Raw genomic sequence first — 21,354 nt, forward strand, 5'->3', positions numbered from 1 at the left:
ATTAAATTACTTTTTTTATTTTTTGTCAGTCCTGAACCCGCCCCCTCCTCGTATCAAATGTCTGATATCTGTATTGGAGAGTGATTAAATTCAAATTTGCGCCGACAAGTTCTACATTAAGATGTAAAACAATCTCTAAAAAGACGACTTTATATTTGAACATGAATATAAGATGTATTGATATATATGTATAATGACATTTGATATTTAAATTTTATATTTGAATTCGATCTGAGATGTGTTTATATATATGTATACTGACATGTGATGTTTAAATCTCATTTAATTGTTATAAAAAAAAAGTATGGAAAAAAATTAGTTGAGTGATATTGTGAACAAAGGACTGAAGAAGAAATATATTTATTAGCCAATTTAATGAAGAATAGAAAGTGTATGAATGTAATGAGCTGTAATAAAATAATGTTATAGAATTTAATTTGAATAAGTTGGGAAATTAAGTCTAAAATTGGATGTATTAAATTATGGAACAAGTAATCTTTTGATCACTCCCAAATTTTTGTTCACTTGATCATGTTTGTCAAAACTTATACTCAAACTATGGAAAATGTTTTGGAAAATAGGTGTTGCTTAATTTTGAAGCCACGTAGGTTACATGGAAGAATGGTGAATGTATAAATGTTTTTTTTTTCATATTAAATATTCCTTCCAAATAATCAATCTGATTGACTTATATATTAAACAAAAAATACAATAACTATATTTTATATTATACAAGGAAGAATAGGAAGTCGGAAACGAAGCTAAGATTTAAAATTTATGATATTTGTGTATATTTACAAAGAGATTCTAATACACATTATCAATGGCATGTTGTTGTATGTCTAATTGTAAAAAGACAGTGCACGTTTTGTTATGTCGAAATAAAGATGTTATGTCAATAGTATTTTTCAAAATGTTATTTCTTTCCGCCGCATTAGTCTTCAGGATGATACAATCATAAAGATGCACATCTTAGTGAGGTAAATGTTCAACCTTTGATATAGTGCTCGAAAGCAGAAAAGTAGAATTCATTCGAGAGAGTTTGATGGTCTTGAAAATGGTTTAGGCGGGGGATTCTTTGATGAATAAAGAAATAGAATAAAAATATAGAATTTAAACAAAACTATTAAATTAATCTAAATCTATAATTTGTAAGTGATACTCTATAGATTACAAATATTAAAGATTATTACTGTCCTTTATCATTAATTGTTTACGAGGATTATATATATATATATTTCTACAACTTTAAAAGAATATAAAAAAATATTTGTAGATCTTGCAAAAATATTTTTATTCTGAATGTTGGTCTTTGCCTTCTAATAAATGAGTCAACTGTCAACATTGTGTCTCCTGCCCATTGATATTTAATTTTTATTTAATTTTTAACATCATATTTTTTTTTAATATGTAGTTAAATGAGAGGTGATTGTGATCTAACAAATAAAATAAATATAGGGCAGCATGATATACGAAGTATTTTGAATTTATGCAAGGGTTAAGAAAATGGTCATATCTTTCGAGGAGTTATGTAATATATACAATCAATCTTAATACTTTTTTTACGGCTCGAATTCATAACATATATAATTAAATTATATAAAGATAATTTTATTATTTTTTCAAAATTTTCCGACAAAAATATTAAATGTGCATTTCCAATTACTGATAGAAGGTCCAAATCCAACTAAATTGTAGGGCCAAAATTTTACTACCCCCCCCCCCCCCCGCCCCCTCACTGTTTGTTGTCTGCCACTTAATTTTTTATTTTGTTAAAATAATATAGGCTTCAACATTTTCATTTTAAAATTTTGAGACCTATATAAAAATATTTTATACGACTCTATTTCTAGAGTTCGAACACAAAATTAGTTAATTTAGTCACTTGACTAATCTTCATTTGTTTTAATTACATAATATTCATTAAAAGATGAAAATATATTTCAGATTAAAATCTCTTCATTTTTTATGGTCAAACATGAAATTAATTAAAAGATAGATTCTTTTATTCTTCATATTAAACCTTATCCACAATTAACTTTATGCTAGTATTACACTATCAAACAACATTCCTCAAATCAATGATTCATAAAAGAAAATGGACGCAAAAGAAAAAGAGAGAAAAAAAAGTTTCATTTACTTGTAAAATTGGAACTTAAATAATTTTATTTGTGATTAATTCAAATTCATAGTGTATACGACCTATTAAAAGAGAAATTATTCCATACGAAAAGTTTTTCATTTGCAAAACACAAATACCAGACTAGTTAATTAATTCATTATATTCATCTCACCGCACAGTTCATACTAAACCTTATATTTATTTTTTGATTTTCTATTCGATATGACAACTTCAATTTTCGTATTTAGAAAGATTCAAATTCAAAATCTCTGATTAACGATTATAGAGTAGTTCTCACTCAGCCATAACTTATGTTGCTAACCCTATCCATAATCAACTTTATGCTAAGTATGAAATAGTATTCCACAAATCAATGTATCATAAAAGAGTTTCAATTTACTTGAAAATTGAAACTCAAAATAATTTCTCAACTTTTTCCTACGTAATCTCATAAGGTTAGCACACGGCAAAAAAAGCGTAACAAATACGCACTCATCTTTTGACATCGATCCCACTCATGGCCTCTATCCATATAATCATAAGCGGAATCAAGTAAGATCGAGAGGCTTATTCGATCTCTTTTAGTAAAAAATTATATTATTTATATATATAATTAAATTGTGTTTTTTTTATATATATATATAGTAATTATTGAATTTCTTTTTATTCATATTTTAAATCTCCTAAACGAAAATCATGACTCCATCATTGTTTATATTGACATCCTACTTCACTTCGAGACTTATTAAGTCCACTTTTTTTTTTATTCTTATTAGTAAATAGTAATCATTTAAATTATCTGAATTTTCATTACTTAAAGGCGCAATATAATGATAGTCTCTTAAATTTATCGATAAATTTTAATTAGACTCTCAAATTACGATATGTTTCAACTGAGCACTTAAACACATAATAAAATATATTTATTAGATACTTTCGATTCAGATTTTGAAAAAAGTTTATGCATGTGTGTGTTCTCAAGTACTCATTACGTAATAGACTGTTTATCATTTTTTTTAGTTATATTTAAATATGTCGATAAATTTTAATTTGACACTCGAATTACGATATGTTTCAACTGAGCACTTGAACACATAGTAAAATATCTTTATTTGATATTTTTTCAGATTTTGAAAAAGTTAATGCATGTGTGTGTTCTCAAGTATTCATTACGTAAATAGGTTGTTTATCATTTTTTTTAATTATATACATTAGCCGCTACAAGCTATAAAACCTACTTATTCTAAAGATTGATGTGTATAACTAAAAATTATAGCGTATTTCATGCGATTGATAATGATTTATCTACTAGATGAATGTTCTTTTTCAAAAGTTGAGCTTGAGTCTAAACTGTTTAATATGAGTACTTTATCATATGTTCAATGATATAGTTTTAAGTGTCTAAATGAAATTTATTGACAAGTTTAACGATTCAAAATGTATTTTGCGTAAAATTAAAATTCCCAATATACCCTTGTAACAACTCTCAAATCAAACATGCACACAAGCCCCCCCATTTGATTACTCACTCTGTCTTTATACACTAAATAACAGTATATAAGTGTTCATTGTTCATGTAGTTGTATTTTTTTTTTCAGCACTCCGATAAACAAAATTTCAAAAAAAAAAAAATTAAAAACAAGACAGCCTCTTTTCTCTCTCTTGGAAGCACAAATCCCAAATAAAGATTACTGTTTTTGTTCTTGTTCAACAATTTTGTTCATAAAAATCCAATCGTTTTAGTGTTTCTTGAAGTGGGTTGTACTCATTTTTATATAATTTGTAGACTTTAATAATTATTTTAGCTTTTTCAAGAACCTGTTTTTGTTTATGGGATGGCTGGCATGAAATTCTTGACTGTAGTTTTGGTGGTGGTTGCCGCCGCCGCCGCCGTGGTGGGTGTCGGAGCTGAGAAATTGCCTGCGGGAGTGCTTAGTTTGGAGAGGATTTTCCCGGTGAACGGGAAAGTGGAGCTGGAGGAACTTAGAGCTAGGGATAAAGCTAGACATGCTCGAATGTTGCAGAGTTTTGGTGGTGGTATTGTTGATTTTCCTGTTGTCGGTTCTTCTGACCCTTATCTTGTCGGGTAATTATTTCATCAGTTTTCTTCATTTTTAGAGTTTTGGTTGGTTCATATTGCAAGTTTTATTTGGAAAGTTTGATTCTTCATGAAGTTTAAACTTGACCTTTCTGTGAAATGTATGGAAGCTATGGCCTATAGTGTGTTTGTGTTATTTGTTTTGTGAATTTGGTCTCACGAAGTGTGAGGTGAATTTTTTATTTTTTTTTAAGTGAGGATTTAAGGATTTGAGAATTGAACTTACATCTGTATGGATTCTCTTTGAGATATTGATATTCAATTTAAAATACTAGTAGGTGATTTCTTCCTATTTATCCAACAGTTACTCGTTACCTATGCTGGTGTTGGTAAAAGGTAACCCATGGTGCGGAAAAGCTGGTCGGAACACCATGGTTGTGGGATGAAAAGATATTGACTTCCAGTGTATTGAAATACCCGTAATGCAAGGAATTTTATCATGCTGTTTTTCTTTTCTAGGTGCTTTCTTGTGAATTGTCGATTGGATGTTGATGTTGATGTAGTAGTGATAGTTCTGTTTGCTTTAAATTGTATTGTTTCTTATTCTCATGTAAGATATTTAAGTGAGATGTTGATGTTGATGTCGTAGTGATAGTTCTGTTTGCTTTAAATTGTATTGTTTCTTATTCTGATTTAAGATATTTAAGTAAGATTGATATGCTTTGTGTTGCTAAAAGCCTAAAAATACGAACATTAGCTATATCGCTTTGGTCTTGGCATTCACGTTCTGTTTTTTGAGGATGATGGCCAATGTTATTGATTTTGAGTGCTTACTATAATATGTAGATGTATGTGTTGTTCTACACTATCATTTTGTTGACCATCATTTCCCTTTCTCTCGTTTTATACTTTTGTTGTGTTTGTAGCCTTTATTTTACAAAAGTGAGACTGGGAACTCCACCTAGAGAATACAATGTGCAGATTGATACTGGCAGTGATATCCTGTGGGTCACCTGCAGTTCCTGTGACGATTGTCCTCGAACAAGTGGACTTGGGGTAAATCATCTTCCTTTCATCTTGTTATTGCATCTTTACTTTCTCGTAAAGAAGTGTGGTAAAAGAATTACTTTCTGTTCCAAGCTTCTGACACTGTTATGTGCACTCAGGTCGAGCTCAACTTCTATGATGCTACGGTCTCATCAACTGCTTCTCCCATTTCTTGTGCGGACCAAGTGTGCGCCTCTATAGTTCAAACTGCCTCTGCTGAGTGCTCTACAGAAACCAATCAGTGTGGTTACACCTTTCAGTATGGAGATGGGAGTGGCACAACTGGTCATTATGTAGCCGATTTATTATATTTCGATACTGTCCTGGGAACCTCGTTGATTGCCAACTCTTCAGCACCAATCGTTTTTGGGTGAGCTGCTATTGCTTAGATAGACTCTAATCACACCTACTCGTGTGAACCAAATCACAATATCTTTCTTTTTTTTAAGAATACCAATCAACAATATCCATTAAAAGGTATCTAGACAGAGAAGATAGTTACTGAACAAAGAAAAGATCCTGGAGTACTAGATAGGAATAATTAGTACAATTAAGCTACAGATAAGTTAGAAGTAAATGAAGTTAGAGATGTGATAGAAAATCTTTTGGATTGAATGTACCATGTATTGCATGTAAAATCGAGTGTCAGCAGACTTCTCATGTATAACTTAATTGAGTTTGCATATTCAATAATTCTTCTAATTTTTTCATTATTTTTCTTTATCTGATGAACTCATTTTTGTTTGATTATTGAGATGCAAATGAAGGATTGTCTCAATCTCATAACTGATCAAGTTTGGTAATTAGGTATCACCATGGTTCACTTCAGGTGACGTGTGATGGTCTTGTGGTGATAATGGTTATGTAGTTCCAGAAAATTTAGTGGTGCAGGAGTAATCTATTCTCTTTGATGGTTGGGGTACTGTTAAGGATATTGAGCTCTCATCTCACCAGTGCTATGGTGTTTCACATTTGTGTCACTTGAGTAATGCTTTTGACGTGTGTGTATCCTTTAGATCATCATTATTCTTTCATGACCTTAGATTCTACTCTTTTGCTTTTTATCTTTCTCTTATAGTTGGGCTTTAGCTGAATGCATATACCTTTTAGCCGAAACTTATACTTGTATCTGAATCAAAACAGGTGCAGCACTTCTCAGTCTGGGGACTTGACAAAGACGGACAGAGCAATTGATGGGATTTTTGGGTTTGGTCAACAGGGTCTCTCAGTAATATCTCAACTGTCTTCTCGTGGGATTACTCCTAAAGTATTTTCACATTGCTTGAAAGGAGAGGGAAATGGTGGAGGTATACTAGTCCTTGGTGAGATTTTGGATCCGAGAATCGTATATAGTCCCCTTGTTCCGTCACAGTACGTATTGTTACAGTACAATGAAGTTTCTATTCTTGCTTATACCGAGTATAGAGATACAATAGTTTCATATTTAGGGTGCCTTGTGCTACATGATATAGCAGTCACGTTCTTGATAGTTTATGATTTGTCTTGAGCATGTGAAATGTACCAAAATCATCTCATTTTTTCTACATCCCGAGTGTTATGATACTTTATCGATATATTATTGGTTTTGCATCTATAGATTCATAGTCTTGGGATATTGCGAAGATGATATCAATGAAGCTTTACTATGTACATATATAACTCAAAAATTATGTGAGATCCGTTTTCATCGTTATTTTCTTTCCGTTCTCCACAAATAGAATAGTCGATGTATGTGCTCACATGCTCCCTATTTAATATTAAATAGCACACACTTTCTACCATTCACTTAAATTGGCATGGCCTGCACTTGAGCCGAGGGTCCTTTGGGAACAACCTCTACGTACCTCCACGAGGTAGGGGTAAGGTTTGCGTACACTCTACCCTCCCTAGACCCCACTTGTGGGATTTCACTTGGTATGTTGTTGTACTTAAAATAAGATGTACTGAAAACATATCCTGGTTGTGTTTATTTTGATGTTTCTCTAAATTTTTCGCCTTTTAACTATAAGCACGGCGATGGGATGGACACCAGGAAAGAAAATGGTCTTTAGCAAGCTTGATTTATCCGCTCTCCCTTCTTGCAGGGCTCATTACAATGTATATCTGCAAAGCATTGCTGTTAATGGACAGTTGGTGCCTGTTGATCCATCAGTGTTTGCGACATCCGGCAATCGAGGAACTATTGTGGATTCTGGTACAACTTTGGCTTATATTGCCACAGAAGCTTATGATCCCTTTATTAGTGCTGTAAGTTCCACAATTACTCCCTCCGTCTCAACTTGAATGTCCAACTGCTCTTTTTATGTAGACCAAAATTATATCCACGTCTCTTAATTAGGAAAATCTGACCACATGTCAACAAAAATCTGTTTGCATATGTTTTAGAGAACAAAGTTGTGAAGGTCCATAGTGTACATTATAATGTTTTCACTTTTAGTCTCTTCCACTAGAGAACAATCATAAAACCAATATTCACACCATTGTTATTACACAGTTCATATCCTGAACTCTAATATTAGCTCTTGTTCCAAGTCTCAAAAGGACAATAAACTGTGTTGTCCGTTTTATTGTGGATTGTGTATATAATTTATAAGTTTTGTGTATATTATGCCATATGAAAGGAAAAACTGCAACCACACAGTGTTTTTTACCTTTTATTTCTAGGGTTATTAAAAAACATTTTGACAAGATGACCTTCAATTCATGTCCATTCCAACTCCAAAAAGGCAGTCCAGTGCACTAAGCTCCCGCTATGTGCGAAGTCAGACTAAGGGACGGATTACAAGGGTCTAATGTACGCAGCCTTACTCTGTATGAGTCTACTCCAATTCCACGTGTGTTAAATGTGATATGGATTAGGCTCAAGTATCCACATAATAATCTAATGTTTTCTTTTCCCGGACTAATGGAAGAATAGATTAAACTTGTTTTTCATTTATCCCGATCAAAATAGTTCAAAACCCTACTTAAGTCTAAATCCGGGGAATGTGTCTTTGCTAGGAAAGTTGATTAGCTGATTTAGCATTTATCCTGAAGATTGTTTTATGATTTATCTGCAGATAGCTGCTGCTGTTTCACAATCAGCTAGGCCAATTGTCTCACGAACAAGACCGTGCTTTCTAGTGTCTTCAAGGTTCATCCTTCTATAGTTGAATAGATATTTACTTTGAGCCTTGAGCTCTTAACAACAAAAATACCTTTACCCAACTGCTTTGGTGACTCGAATATGACACCCTTTTTCATTCTGAAACAGCATAGCTGAGATATTTCCCCCAGTTTCTTTGAACTTTGATGGTGGTGCGTCAATGGCTTTAAGACCAGCAGACTACCTTGTGCATATGGGTTTTGTTGTGAGTACTGGAATCTGTATTTGTGTTTGAATGTCTTCTTGAAGTCTCATCTGAGACTCACGTCATTCAATCGAGTCACCTTGATCTTTTTGCCTATGTTGCTCGGACACTCCAAAAATGTTGCCGCATCCATATCGGATTCTCCAAAAATGCACCACTTTTGGAGAACCCAATATGCACTCGTCGACATTTTTGAAGAGTCCGAGCAACATAGCTTTTGATGACCTACAAATCGAAGTGACTCAATTGAATGTTTCTAACAGGAAGGTGCTGCTATGTGGTGCATTGGCTTTGAAAAACAAGATCAAGGTGTCACAATTTTAGGAGGTTGGTTCCTTGTTTACTATAACATCTATGCATAAACCCCGAGCTAGTTCCATGATTAATTTATCAACATATCTGCTAGGATTATGATTACTTCTCATATCTGCTGCATCATTCCGTGTGTTAGTGTCTTTGTGGGTGCTTAAGCATTCCATCACTCAACCAACTAAAAAGGACCTAACTATACCTATCTTTCTTAATTTTTTAAAATATAACTTCTATTGGAATATTAGGATATTAATTTGCAGCTAGAAAATTTCAGTCCCTTTGTCTAATCTCAGTTTATGGTTGACCAGATTATAGGTATACTTGTAGTACCCAACGATTGGGTTAGATATGTTCCAAAGTATGCTGCGAAATTTGTACTTCCAGTTTTGCCTAGTCTTCCGATTTTTATGTCAAATTTACTTGCTTTGGGTTCAGTTTTCATTTGCGATTGGGTAGAATGCTCAGAGGTAGATCCAGGATTCAAAGTTTTAAGGGCTCTGGATTCTATCCCTTTTGAGTCACTGAGTTCTAAATTAATAATTTGTACATATCAAATGAATTTTTAAAGAAAAATATATGAGTTGACCAAAGCTACTAGGTTCTTCTGAACCCGTACTTTCGACTCTATCTCCTCCTTTAAGAATGCTACAGAGTGTTTTGTTGACCCAGAGGCAGTGATTTCTACTTTGACGTTGAAGACAACAGGGGGAATTCATAGGAAGTCTAATACATGGAAAAGGGTGTTAGACTGGATACGCGAGTGCAATCCTAAACTAAGGTTGGAGTTGCATTTAAAGGACAGTCTCATTCATGGCCTCAAATTGTATGTTTAGAACATGTTTACTAGACAGGGTGCACTATTCTCATTCCTCTTTAGTGATCTTGCTGGTTGCAAAATAGGTATAGTGATCATGCCGGTTGCAAAATAGGTAAAGGGGTAGATGCGTTTGTTGGGCATGAGAGGCTTCTGGTTGAAAATAAATTAAGGCGTAGGCGAGAGTTTTGACGATCTTAGGCTTGGAGCACTTGTGAAAGTAGATGTGAAGTTGGAGTCCATTACATAGTTTTCAATCTGAATTATAAACAATTTAGATAAGACATACTTCTTGTTTTTTTTTTAATCGGCAGAAAGGCATCCTTCTTAGACATCCAAACTAGTACCCACGGTATGATCTATAGTTCCTGGTCCATTTCAACTTGTAATTGGTTTGAAATGGGTGCCTTAGACTCTAGGGATTAAGTTAACTATGCGTTTTGAGTTGTGTTTTGTTGTTTCTTTCCGCTTTCACTGCTGCTGGCTAACCCACCTTTAAGAGTTGAGTTCCAAACCGCTTCAAGGTTTAGGTCTATTATTCATGCCTGCTAACTTCTTAGTAAGTGTTTGTTACCTAATCCTCTCTGTTTCCAACTTGCACATGCACACTCACGTACACACACATATATGCAAGTCCTCTGCAATTATAAACATAATTTATGAGAAAATATTAAGTGAAAGGTATTAACCACTGTCTATTTCTTAGTTCGCATGTATGTCTAAAGTCTAATTCAAGCACAATGTTGTGACCAACATTAAGTGAAAGGATTTGGACATGCACGCTCACACACGCACGCACACATATATGCAAGAAATGTATAGTTATAAAAATAATTTATGATAAAATATTAAGTGAAAGATGTTAACCACTGTCTTTCTTTTTTGTGTGTTACGAAGTCTAAACCAAGCACAATGTTATGAGTTATGACCAACATTAAGTGAAAGGTATTAATCTTCTTTTTTTGTTTGGGAAGGGGGGGGGGGATGTCCGTGCATTATATTCGTGTTGAATGTGTGACCTTTACTTGTTATGGATGAGTTAACCAGTAGCATAAATGGTGAGGTTTCATGGTGCATGCTAATTTAGATGTGTTAATTAGCAAATTAATCAAAAATTCCCTATGGTGAAATACTCTTAAGAGAGCGAGGTTTTAAAATTAAATAGAAGCAAGACACTATCTAGCAAATGCAATTTTACTCCGCGTCCCTGCCTAAAAAGTATTAAGGTGAAGCAATAGTAGATAGGATTATGGTGCCTTAATGCAGAAAATTAAGTTATCTGAGCTCAAATCTTCCAGGAGAATAGAGAAATTTCGAGGTAGATGAGTAAAGGACACAAAAAACTAAAATATGTTGGTTGAGATGAAAGAGTGTTGTTTGATTGTTAGAGGATAGAATGATTCCCAGCAAATTGAAACCAAGTATAACAGTTTCGGGACCTATAATAATAATATATAAGAGTGAACATTACATGTCCACTAATTGAATATCGTAAAAAGCAGTGGCGGAGCCACCTTGTGCAGAGGGGGTTCTTCGGCAGAAAATTATACTATTTATACATGGTTAAAATAATTTTTATGTATATAAAGTAGATGTTGAACACCCTTCGACTAGCTCGTGTGTCTACTTATTTAGATTTTGAACACTCTTATTCAAAATCCTGGCTCTTCCAGTGATAAAAAAGGTGGATAGTAGATGGTCTGCAATCATACATGATTAGTTGAGAAAAGGCTCGATTTTGCACTACTGAGTCCAGTGTTTTTCAGGAGTCTTTATAGTTTGTTTAGATATACTTTTATTAGTGTTGTTATAAGTTTGATGTAGAGAACTCCTAATTTGTCTTAAAAGATAATTACCTTCGCTTCATTTCATGTGTCCTAATTTGACTAGCACATAGTTTAAGAAAGTAAGCAAGACCGTTGAATCTTCTAGTCTTAAACTTAAAATGTGTTTAATGTACCAAAATGTCGTCTGAATCCGGTGGTCTTAAACCTGCCAGGTAGGATGTTGGAATTAAGGAGTTCCGAAATGTAAAATTGACATTCTTTTTGAAACAGACTAAAAGAAACTTAAGATACATAAGTTGAAATAGAGCGAGTATCTACTATCGGAATGAAATAGGTCAAATAGAGTGGAATGGTCACAGATGATCTAAATATTAGACCTTAATTAGTTTGGAATAAAGGCGTAATTGATTAACTAGTTTGGAACATAGTGTAATTGATCTAGTATATGTGTCCCCAGTGCAAATTTTGTTTGTCATGCAAATGCCCTTGAGCTTTCTTCCTTATCCCTCCGAAGCATTCTACTAAATTTGGCTATTCAATTCTTCTTCTGGTTTATCGGTATAAAATCCCGTGTCAGCTAAAGTTAAGAGATTTAACTTTTTAACACCATTAGCCCAAGGCAAACCGTTTCCACGAATCAACTTTTCTGAATGATATAAAAGTATAAATGCTCTAAAATTGTCTATCTATGCTTTGGCATTTGAACCATTTATTCCTTGTGAGTTAACTTATTGCATTGCCCTGCATCTTCATTTGTCTTAAGTATTCCGGATCCATAGATAAACAAGAATCTAGGTTGAGCTTACTGTATTTTCTTGTTTTTTCAGATCTTGTTCTGAAAGACAAGATCATTGTGTATGACTTGGCTCGGCAAAGAATTGGATGGACAGATTATGATTGTAAGTACCCTCTTCTCATATCTGATGTTTAGCATTTTTCCACTTCACTTTTTTTTGTGGGGGTTTTTCATGGCTTGCTTCCTCGGCTCTTCCCTTTGAATTTGTTCTCTATGTAACATGTTCCTCATGACTGATGTCTTTGTCATAGGTTCCTCATCTGTGAATGTGTCCATAACCTCTGGCAAGGGTGAATTTATCAATGCTGGACAGTTCAGCGTGAATGGTGCATCAGGCTGTGCGATGTTCAATATGCAGCACACAAGAACTAGTTCTCTTCTGCTATTATTGATGCTTATGATTAGTTCCCCATTTTTAACTTAATTGAGTTTTGACTTCCTTTGGTAATTTATAAGCTTCGCCGACTAATATTGCTGTAGTTGGCTAGCAATTGTGTCATCACTAAGTTTTCCATTGAGCTTACTCCTTCCTCATTGAGGCCTCTACCTTCATTCTGACCTCACAAGTTTCGTCCTTTAGATGTCATCTCCGTCATGACTTTGCACATGTATAGGAGAAGGGGTCTCTATGTTCGTTCTGACGTTGAAAAGATTTGTCCTTTGGACGTCTCTATCGTGACTCGCCATGTAAATAACCTCTTAGTTAAGAATGGTAAAGTGAAGACGCATGACTAGAGGCGAGACGAGAGCAATTTGTGCTTTTTGCTTCATATTGGTCAAGCTGTTGTAGAAGGTAAAATAGATAAATTTTTTTGAAAGCCTGGATTTCTTGTAAAACACTGGTTTTCTCTGTATGCACATTGCATCATTGTAAAAGCAATTTGCAGTTGTAAGCATTGCTGCTTGTTAAATTTTTCAGTTCTTATTTGTCATATTGGCAGTGTAATACATTTTAGAATGTTTCAGTATAATGGGAAGTGTGAAGTACTATACTAATCTGCTTCCCCCACCCCCCAACACAAACATATACATGAATAGATGCTTTTTTATGAGCTATTTTAACTAAGTTCTGGTTCATGTTCGTATGACAATTCCACTCCATCATTTCCACCCTTTAGAAACTATGAGATCACCAACTTTTCGCCTTACTTATAATCACACAAATGTAGTGACATGCTTAATATCGCAAGTTGCAAAAGTTCCATTTGTTTACTTAAACTTCGTGCTTAGTGGTAAAATGTTAATATAACCAGAGCACTAATGAGAAGAAAAACACAATTTAATGAGCAATACATAATATAGCATAATGGAAAGCCCAAAAATGGTACTGTTGACAAGCTACTTATGTGTGAATTTTTTGTATCTCTTGCCATCAAAATGAAATATCAATTCACAAATTTTCTTCCCTGTAGAAAAAACTAAACAAGGGCCAATTTTACAAAATTACTAAAGATACAGCTTAACCTAACTTACTAAGCTAAGAAGATTTAAGTTAACGTGCCAACAAAAATGGTTGAGTACTAAAACAATACAACGATTGAAGGAAGTGTAATGGCCTTGGACTCGCCTCCACTTCGTTGGTTGAAAGGCTCACCTCCACTTCTCCTGTAAATCTTTCCTCTCAGACCAAATCCACGTTACGAAAATCGATAGAACTAGGGCAACTATGGTGAGGAGAAGCAAAGCATAATTGAAATCATCGGTGAGAGAGTCGTATGTCTTTGAAGGAGCAAGCCGAGTGAAAAAGAGATCAACTCCGTGAGCAAAGACGAGGGTTGTTGACTCTAGCTTTGCAGGAATAGTTATTATGCTTCTAAGGCCTTCCACTTTAAGGGCATGTGTAACGTAAGCCTGCCAGAGCAACCATCAAATCAATATGAAGAACCAAGTGTTAATAGTTAAGCATATGGAATCCAAGACTCGAATGACGATTTATGACACTCCTTCTGTTCTTAAAAGTTAGCCGTTCTGAATTCTGTAAGCATGCAATTCAAATATCTCGAAGGACAAATCAGTTTTCCAGACCAACATATGATACAAGAGAGAGATGCATTTTCTCATTTCTTTGCCAACATCAATGTTTTTGAAGTTCTTATTCCTATCTAAAAAATTGTAAGATGCATGTATAATAACATTACCATGAAATAAATTAGAGAAATGAGAACAGCATAAGTTCTGAAGAAACACATGTAAATGAGCCGCTGTTTGATCAAAGAACCTTATATTAGCATATAAGATCTCCCATCGAAACTTAGTTTTACTAGTTTCAACTCGTATACATGTGAGTATGTGACCCGATATAAATTTTAAATGGTAATGAGAGCTACACAAATAAAAAAGACACGAGGATACAAATCTCTGTTTGATCAAAGACCTTTCATATATCAGCATATAAGATCTACTATGTGCCAATGGTAAACATGTGACTCAATCTACCTTCAATCCTATCCTAGCCCCCCAAAAAAGCCATTAAAGGTGTAAAAGTGTACCAAAGTCTCAAAATTTAAAACAGGAGTGAGAGCTTCACCAAGACCAAGCAAGTCTCATGATCTAGAGAGAAAAAGATACCAGACTCCTCCAAATGATATGATCATTTGTCTTAATAGAGAAACCAACTCGGACTAGATTCCTACACGTACTCCTTGTCTAGAAGTAGATTGTGTCAAATGCTTAAAACTTAGCTCATATGTTCTAGTTTATGATGCAAAAATGCTCTTTTTCAAGAAACACCACTAACTAGGATTATTATGATCACTAAGGCCTCTTGACTGGCCCCGTTATGAGATTCTAGCCAAAAGGCTCTATAAAGAAAAGATGCTCATAAACTTAGTTACAGAAATCTACATTTCTGACTAGAACTGCCACGTGATGGTTAGCATCAGTTTGATCTCTAGCTTTTATCAAACATGGTTGGATAACACAGTGAACATTATTAATAAGCCAAAGCGAAAAATAATCGCTTAATCTTTGATTTCTAATGGGAGGAGAAAGGAAATGAATTACTTCCCTTTGGTGAATTATTGATGATTTTATTTGCAGTATTTTGTTAAAGTTGGAATTGAACTATTGAAGCAAATATAATATACTCCCTTCCCATCCAGTTATTGAAAAATCTGACATGAAAGAATACTCAACCATTTTACTTCCTTACCAATAACTGAAATGACCCACACCTACCACTTTTCCCCCTCCTCCAGCCCCTCCTGTTTTTACTCCAATCAAACAAAGGGGTACATAGATTTAGAAATACAGATTCACTGAATTTATCATTTCAATCAAGTAGCTATACTACTCTATGCATATAAATGCAATAACAACCCAGTGTAATCCCACAACGTGGGGTTTGGATGCATATAAATGCACATAATGGAAATAATTTGTGACTGCCGTTCCATCTATTAAAACTCATCCTCAGTGTAAAGGACTATTTCATTGATCAAGAAAATCTAATGTGTTTTTCCTTTGCAGCAAGCTTAAAAAGGAAGCTCTCACCTGTGGCATGATTGGCAATGTATCAGTAAGAGGTATAATCCCTTCCTCCTTTTCAGCTTGAGTAGGGTTAGGTGTTCGGCGAGGATCAAGAAAACGCTTGTCAAGTGCCAAAACCTGCATTATACCAACATATGGAGTATGGAATGTCTAAGATAACAAGGAAGGAATGCCACTGTCATCCTTGAACAAAAATAAAGAATGTATATTTCTTACAATGGGACTCCTACCACAAAAGAGATACACGCCAAATAACAAATGACAACCCCAATTAACCAAGAGAAAACAACATGAAAGTAAAGCTAAAAGTGTTTGGACAAGTGATTGGCAAATCTGACCTGATCACCAATTGTGCCAATAAGCAGCTGTTTGGAAGTAATGCCTTTAGCTGTTGAGGTAACTGCTACTGATTTCACACTGTGTGTGAAAAAGTAAGATTGAGACTTGGTCATGATTTCAGGACGCGAGTAGGAAGAGACAGGCGCACTAAGATTATGCTTTCCAAGAACAAGCTTCAGGACATCTTTGTTGTCCTACAAATATTTAAGTATGGTAAACAAGGGTTACAAAAAGAAAAAGTAAGTGCTACAGAGAACAAACAGAAAGATTAAAATTGGTGGCAAAATGTACCGCGCGAGACTGATCGTAGATCTCAACAACAGACATCTCATATCTGTGTGCACGCAGGTTGAAGTAGTGATAGACAACCCAATTTTCACTAAATACCTTCACACAGAGAGGCGTGTCACGATACTTGGTAACTTATTAGTAGAAAAGAACATCAAGATAGAAAGCTACTATCTTCACAAGCAAAAATTATTTTAGTATTACAGGGTTGAGCCAAGGAAAACTTACTGCATGTACAGGTCCCTGACAGCCATGATGAGACATACGGAGTAGCACTCGGCCAGTTATTGTGTCAACAAGATAAACAAAAAGCCAGGAATCTTCAGGGGTCACTGATCCAATGTCACCCATTGCTTTAGGAGTAACAGTAGCCAAAAACAACAAATTCTTAGATATATATTTGTACAATACTTCCTGGTCAGCGTTAACTTTAGCTTGCGTATGAACAACCTGAAAAGAACGAGATGCAGGGAAAAGAAGAATATAAAACTACAAATCTGAAGGTTCAGCAGCACAATCTGCGGTAACTTTAACCAAGACACCTCACTTAATTTTTTTTTTCTTAAGTTGCTATGATCTTTTAAAGAAAGAAGCAAAACATTACCTCACTTAATTTTCTGGTTGAAGATGCCATGATCTTTTCTGAATCTGAGGGGAATATAACAGACCAAAGGTCACTGGATTCAAAACAGTAGCCATCACCTATCTCCTCTTTGCAATTTTTCTTCACCACATGCCCCTTTAAGAGATTATTGTTTATCTCAACTGAATACCAATATATGTTTCCCAACTCCTTTTGAAAAATGTCAACTGCCTCAAGAGTTCTAGGGTACAGGTGGCCATACCCCTCAGCATCTATTATTAGATGCAGACGCTGCTCAGTTGAATCAGTAAATGGCAGAGGAATAACTTGTGTAATGGAATGAACAGGTGCTAAGTAATTTAGCTCCTCTCCTTTGTATGCATCAACAAAGGAGAGAATACCAGATGCATCTGAATTATGTCCACATGTACCAACTACAAGGACTGATGGGTTCTCATCTAATGCATGATGATGGGGCACCTGCCACTGATGTAACTTAATCCCCCTTGGACTTTCGCAAGTTCCTGATGTATGGAAAGCATTCAGTAGTCGAGACCAAACAATTCGACCATCTCCAGTGTGAAGTGCAAAAAGTTTCCCTGCTCGTGTAAGGACAATGAGCAGCTTCCTAAATCCATTGTGGTCTCGGGTCATCTTACTTTTCTCAGCACTTTGTAACCTTATTCTCTGAACTGCTGCTACATCATCAGGAGTTGCAAGCATTAAAGTCGCTTTTAGTTTCAGCAAATGTCCCTTCCAACAAAATAATACAGAGTGAAACGAATCAGATACTAAACAAAATAGAAAGATAACAATACCAAAGTAATCATCAAATCGAACAACACAAGTTTGCACTTCACTGTTTATGTTTACTACCCGGCTATGCCTACTGTATGCAACCAAGGATGATACACTAAAATCCTTATACCAGATATTATAACCTCAAGTATACAGACAACTGAGTACATAAACTTTCGTGAATTGCCACATAACAGAGTTTCACATGAGGCCCATAAGAAAAGCAGAAAAGATAAGTAAATAAAACAAAAACTAATTATATGTTTTTTTTCTTAGAATAGTAATAAAGAGATCTGCAAAAATTACAAGGTAGATTATAAGTTTGGGCAAATTATGATTCTTTTGTGATATACCAAATCTAAACACTTTTCACATGCTTCATACCTTAAGCCACTCAAAGAGGTTGTGCTCCACTTTTGCAACAGAGACACCATCCTTCTGTACGGGCAATTCTGAGGTTGTTACATCTATAATAGAAGCAAGTGCATCTTCTCTATTCCAGACAACAGCACCTTGTTGTAACAACAATAGTGAATGGTCTTCCATGACAATCAATGCCCTAAATCCATAAGTTCGGTCTGTTCGGACATAGTTGTTGATGAAGACCTTGTGCACAAGTCCCCTTTGTTGGTCGAATTCAATACTTTCCTTGAGAAAATGGCTCTTCCAATCATTACTAGACTTTACAGTAAGTTGAATTTTACTGCCATCTTGCTGAATCAGACCAAAAGCAGTTTGGCCTTCAGCAAAAGACAAGGAATCACTTACAGTTTCAACATCAGGAACTGTGTCAACTACCTCTAGTGCGCCTTCATCTTTCACTTTAACAAACAACAAAGATCTGTCGGTTTTTACGGCAACCATTCCTGCAAGTTTGGAAGGTAATAATATTGCGGCTCCTGAGTAACCCTGAAGAAGATCAGAAATCTGGACCTCTTGAAATTTAATTTCTCCACCAGCAAAGCTTATAGAGACTAAAATTGACCCAGATGAATCAAGCACGACTGCTCTGTCACTTGTAGGTAATGACAAATCACCAGAAAATCCACCAGGAAACCCCTTGCTACTGTGCTTCGCCACTTCACCATTTCTAACATTGATTACATATGCTTCAAACTGGGATATATCACCAATTCCTAAAGCGTATATCGTGTCGCTTTCCTCAGGATGAACCAAATGTTGAATGTCAATGCTGCACTTAAAGAAACTACAGATTAGATGGACCTTTTCATAAATACAGGTCAAAAGAACATTAAATTAGTTTTATAAGGTTCCCTAACCCGTTCTGTGCTAACTCCTTCTTCCAGAGGATGTCACCGTCAATGCTTGAAACAGCATGCAGGCAACCATTGCCATAAGCCAGAATAACATTGTCCTTGGCAGCTCCGAAATTTGTCTGAAAGAGAAAATAAGAAATTTGTATATCGATCTCACTGATTTCTCAGCCTCTTCGTCGACATGAAAAACGACATTTTCTTCAAGTATGTTCAGAAATTACTAAGCTTAAAATCATCTCTAAGGTGAAACATGCAAAGGGTAGGTTTTTGGTGTCATACACATTTCACAAATATTTGTAATAGGGATAAATAGTAAATCAGAATTCTTTGCACTTACTGGAGTCAACAACAATGATCTTGAGGGCTTTGATCCAAGAAGGAATGACTCCCACACCATCTGTCCATCAGGAAGGTTCCAAGCTCTTAAGACACTTCCTCCCGATGATAGGGTGACAACGTCTGAAAAGAAATAAAAAGTCCAGTAGCTATAAGCATTCAATTCCTGTACCAAATAATATTATGATATTACAACGCATAGCGATAATGTGAATATTTGCTCCACCAAAAAAATTAGGTTGCACACCCTTTCCTCCAAAGACTAAGGTGCATCAAGCGGGAAATTTCTTATTAGAATCGACTGAATTAAAGTTTTAGGATACATGAACAGATTTAACTTGAGTTGTCCCATCAAAAGAAACAGTAAAACTAAACTACTGATGAAAAAAAGGGGCAATTATTTCATTCTTTGTCCGAGAGTCCATGATGTCAAGCCTGTGATTCTTAAACTTTGAACAGAAAACTATTCTTGTGAGTTCTCTAATTAAAGAGAATAGTCAGCAGTAAGGATATAGATGTCTTTCTTTCTTCGCAGCAAGGACGCTAACAGATTAATGCTACTTACTTATGTCTAATAACAGATATAGAGAATCCAAGTAACGTGAAAGATTACAGACCTTAATTGTCCTTCTAACTTATCCACATAAAAGGTCTTTGACATGGTCCCTCGTTAATGATCAGAGGCATCATATTCAACTATCTCAAGTAGTTTACTTTTTATATAGTCCTAAATAAAACCACTTAGATTACCATATAAAAGGAGCATATATTTGTAACTCTTCGTAATTGTGTCTATAGCACACACTTGAGCAGGCAGCCAAACTTTATACCAAACAAAAAGATACTAGCAACCTAGTCTTAGTAAGTAATCCAAGTAGCATGAAACAAACATAGCAAAACAGTAAATCTTTTCACTCAAAATTAAATTTTCCAATATCTAAAACTAGTAGTAAGAGAAACAAAAAAAAAGTAGTACATTTTCCCAGGGCGATATCAATTTCATCAATAACATCATTGACTCCCAAAATCTGCCTCCAAACTGCAAAATAAAAAAACGTGATTGAACAAAATCAGCAACAAATTCACATCGGATAAACAACGCGACTGAACAAAATCAGTAACACATTCAATTCAACAAATTCGCATCGGATAATGTTACATAATAAAATCACTTAATTTCAACAAACACAATCCCATAATAACTCACAAATCTCTCCGTGACGAAGATCGAGAGCTGCGATTGCATTCTCTTCAGTAGATACCACAACACGCTTCCTTCCAGCCTTCTGTGTTTGAAACACTGCCTTCTTCACTTTTCCAATATACTGTTGATGCCTACACAAATCACTCAAATACTTATCTAAACATATAATTAAACATCTTTTACTAAGTATAATGATAGAAATTGCAAAAAAAATTACCAGTCCATGAGTCCGACTTGATCTTCATAGAGAGCGAAGGACGTATAAGATGAAGAAAACAAGATGATACAGAGAAGAAAAGCTCTAATCGCCATAGCTAATGGCGATTAAATTTAGATCTGAGAGAGGATTTTTTGCAGTAGTAGATGTATTGTTCCCAGCTCTTTTTGGGGGGCGGAATGAAGAGTTCACAATGGGTTTAACTACAGCCGGCCTTCAGTAATCACATAAATATTATATTTACGATAAATTACATTTTATATCTATGTTTAAAAATATTTACGTCATGCAATTTTTACTTTATATATGAACACACACTTGACTATTTGTGTATAAATACCTATTTTACATTTTATATAAGATATTTCACTTTATATAGAACTGATACAAGTATTACACTTTATACAAGATTTGATACATTAATTTAATCTTAATTTAGTAAATAGATAAGTAATTTGAGACATATATTTTTAGTAGGAAAAAGAATTAAAAATATTCTTAAATTATTTAAAATGAACAATGATAGAAAATAATTAAAATAAAATAAGAAATATTTT

At 34.6% G+C, this 21,354-nt stretch overlaps 2 protein-coding genes across 2 annotated transcripts; one reads left to right on the plus strand and one right to left on the minus strand.

Annotated features, from left to right (window-relative positions):
* Window positions 1-3,628: 3,628 nt before the first annotated feature.
* On the plus strand, window positions 3,629-13,256 carry LOC129882063 (aspartic proteinase 36-like). Its single transcript, XM_055956197.1, has 10 exons — window positions 3,629-4,208; window positions 5,087-5,216; window positions 5,327-5,577; window positions 6,351-6,578; window positions 7,292-7,454; window positions 8,267-8,340; window positions 8,461-8,557; window positions 8,821-8,884; window positions 12,298-12,369; window positions 12,518-13,256. The coding sequence occupies exons 1-10, from the start codon at window positions 3,958-3,960 to the stop codon at window positions 12,688-12,690; spliced, it is 1,503 nt and encodes a 500-aa protein (XP_055812172.1). The 5' UTR covers window positions 3,629-3,957; the 3' UTR covers window positions 12,691-13,256.
* A 267-nt stretch (window positions 13,257-13,523) lies between these two features.
* Window positions 13,524-21,015, minus strand: LOC129882064 (uncharacterized). Its single transcript, XM_055956199.1, has 12 exons — window positions 20,798-21,015; window positions 20,584-20,711; window positions 20,353-20,415; window positions 19,378-19,499; window positions 19,044-19,159; window positions 18,148-18,955; window positions 16,987-17,718; window positions 16,611-16,832; window positions 16,386-16,481; window positions 16,094-16,288; window positions 15,759-15,872; window positions 13,524-14,117 (listed from the first exon to the last, which is right to left on the minus strand). Exons 1-12 carry the CDS (start codon window positions 20,890-20,892, stop codon window positions 13,857-13,859), a joined length of 2,952 nt encoding a protein of 983 aa, XP_055812174.1. The 5' UTR covers window positions 20,893-21,015; the 3' UTR covers window positions 13,524-13,856.
* Between the last annotated feature and the right edge of the window lie 339 nt (window positions 21,016-21,354).

The sequence above is a fragment of the Solanum dulcamara genome, chromosome 3 (assembly GCF_947179165.1).
Source record: "Solanum dulcamara chromosome 3, daSolDulc1.2, whole genome shotgun sequence".
In the NCBI taxonomy this organism is placed as follows: Eukaryota; Viridiplantae; Streptophyta; class Magnoliopsida; order Solanales; family Solanaceae; genus Solanum; species Solanum dulcamara.

What these genes read in the sequence shown, in the direction of transcription:
- LOC129882063 (XM_055956197.1), top strand. Translation starts at nt 3,958, where the DNA reads ATGGCTGGCATGAAATTCTTGACTGTAGTTTTGGTGGTGGTTGCCGCC. An exon ending in CTCGAACAAGTGGACTTGGG is followed by an intron (nt 5,217 to 5,326) that starts GTAAATCATCTT and finishes ATGTGCACTCAG; the next exon opens with GTCGAGCTCAACTTCTATGA. An exon ending in TGGATGGACAGATTATGATT is followed by an intron (nt 12,370 to 12,517) that starts GTAAGTACCCTC and finishes TCTTTGTCATAG; the next exon opens with GTTCCTCATCTGTGAATGTG.
- LOC129882064 (XM_055956199.1), bottom strand. Translation starts at nt 20,892, where the DNA reads ATGGCGATTAGAGCTTTTCTTCTCTGTATCATCTTGTTTTCTTCATCT. An exon ending in AAGGAGTTAGCACAGAACGG is followed by an intron (nt 18,956 to 19,043) that starts GTTAGGGAACCT and finishes CTTTAAGTGCAG; the next exon opens with CATTGACATTCAACATTTGG. An exon ending in GTCAGGGACCTGTACATGCA is followed by an intron (nt 16,482 to 16,610) that starts GTAAGTTTTCCT and finishes CTCTGTGTGAAG; the next exon opens with GTATTTAGTGAAAATTGGGT.